Source organism: Gossypium raimondii, chromosome 13 (genome assembly GCF_025698545.1).
Source record: "Gossypium raimondii isolate GPD5lz chromosome 13, ASM2569854v1, whole genome shotgun sequence".
NCBI classification, from domain to species: Eukaryota; Viridiplantae; Streptophyta; class Magnoliopsida; order Malvales; family Malvaceae; genus Gossypium; species Gossypium raimondii.
Genome location: NC_068577.1, coordinates 52983715 through 52985842, shown reverse-complemented (window position 1 = coordinate 52985842; position 2128 = coordinate 52983715). Strand labels below are relative to the sequence as shown.

Sequence of the window (2128 nt, the reverse complement as noted above, 5' to 3'; positions counted from 1 at the left end):
GATTCTCATTCTTAATTGTTCCTTAAACTTCAAATCATTCTAATCATATCCCTAAACTATCGAGACCATATCAATTAGGCCATTTCATTACTAAAATTGTTAATTTAAATGTCCAATGATACATCAGATCTTATGTGACATGATTTAAAGTAAATATTGTAAAAATAGATATTTTAAAATATTTTTTGAGCAAAACTTTTACAAAACTTTTTTATTTTTACTTTTAAAACTATGCAATAACATTCTATTTCTTTAATTTTTTTTCATTTTAAATTTACCTATAGCGATTTGACTAGTCATTTAATGATTAAATTAACGATTTTAATAGTAAAAGGACCGATTGATATAATATTAATAGTATGAGGATGTAATTAGAATATTTTAAAGTTTGAGACCAATTTAAAATGATGGACATAGTTTGGGGATGTCCAATGCTATTAACTCGTTTTTTAAGGAAAGGAAGAGAAACGAATAAAGAAAAAAAAAGGAGGAAGTGCTTTATTATCAAGAAAAAGAAAAGGAAATTCCACAACGTCAAATAAATTGGATTAATTATTCACGTGTTCAGATTTAATGGTTTAAATGGCCACATTGGATTTCCCCTAACTTGAGTAATATAATGAAAATAGAGGAGGTAAAGTATGCCAATTTCAATCTCCTCCTCGGCCGTTTGACCTTCAGTAGAACTATGTTCTTTAAGGAAATCAATAATGTTTTCAGGCAACTCGCCCAATAAAGACTCTAATTCTGTGCTCAACTGCTACTTTTCCTGATCGGTCATCATTTGTCTAACGGGCTCTGACTTGAGAATACTTTCTTTTGGGGTTATTTTTTTCTTTTTCATAGGCAAAATGTCACTATTCCTTTTAACTTCTATAAGGTGCTCTGTTGCTAATGAAGGCATAGCATCAACGACATTCATGGTTATAAGAAGCTTCTTTTCTATAGCTTTCCATCTTGCATCAAAATATTTACTTAGCGTCTCGGCCATAATGTGGACATCATTTCCGGGTAGGTTATATGTCATTGCATTTGAGAGTGTAAGGCGAACATCAGCAGCAAAGTCCAATGGACTAGCATACTGTCCAGAAGTTATCTTATTCTTCATAGTGCCGAAATCCATAGAATGCTTAATGACAGTGAAATAATCCAGAATGTTCAACTTCACCACATCAACAGGGCTGTTGAAAACCCAACCGAAATTATGTTCCATCAAACGGTTGAGCAAAGTCTCGCATTGCTTCATCAAGTAAGCATTCGAATTACTCATTGCAACGACCAGCTTCAGTTCAAATCGTCCTGATGTGCTCTTCTTTAAGTGGACTTCATTATGTCCTCCAAGAGGTCGTTTCTTACCTTGTGAATTCGATGCTCGAGACCGATTAAAATTATTGAGCAAAGGCATCTTTTTCCCATCACTGCAACTCCTGTTATCTATAGATGGAGATAAAATATCTAACCTCGAGCCCAAACTAACAACTTTCTTCTGTAACAACCGAACCTGTTCAAGCTCCATTTTTAATCTCAACTCCAAATTCTTTCTCTCAGATTTTGACATCTTTGACAACAACAATGCTTGCACGGGGACACCAAAATTATTGTAACTATCAGCATTCAAACCAATACATTTCCTTTTAGGTGCATATGAACCCTCCGATGCTGTCATTTCTGTAACGATCCGTCCTGAGCTCCCAATCCCTTCTGATTCACCCATGGTCTCAACCGCATGCCTGTAACTAGGGATAAAACCAGAATGATTCTCTCCCTTAAAATACTCCCTAGATTTCCCCATCAACTGTGAAAATGAACACCTTTCGGATTCCTTCGGTCCTGTGTATTCTAACGGAAAAGCTGGTGCCATAAGATTAACTTCTAATGACCACTCAAATCAATAATTCCATTAATGTTTACATTCGATGATACTCAATTGTAAAAACTCGGAACTCTTATATACTGATTCAAACTCTTTCAAAGTTCACAAATGAACAGTTCATTACTCTTCAGAAGAATTCGAATTAGGGTTCACATTCATCAAATAATAGAATGTTCAATTAAAACCCTAATAAGCAACACCAATCAATATTCAATACCTAACAAATAAAGCCCAAAATTATAAATATTCTCCATA

At 34.1% G+C, this 2128-nt stretch overlaps 1 protein-coding gene across 1 annotated transcript; it reads right to left on the bottom strand.

The window, feature by feature from the left end:
• Nucleotides 1–672: 672 nt before the first annotated feature.
• LOC105781694 (transcription factor GTE10-like) lies at nucleotides 673–1874 on the bottom strand. Its single transcript, XM_052626362.1, has one exon. It carries the CDS (start codon nucleotides 1859–1861, stop codon nucleotides 761–763), a length of 1101 nt encoding a protein of 366 aa, XP_052482322.1. The 5' UTR covers nucleotides 1862–1874; the 3' UTR covers nucleotides 673–760.
• Nucleotides 1875–2128: the final 254 nt, after the last annotated feature.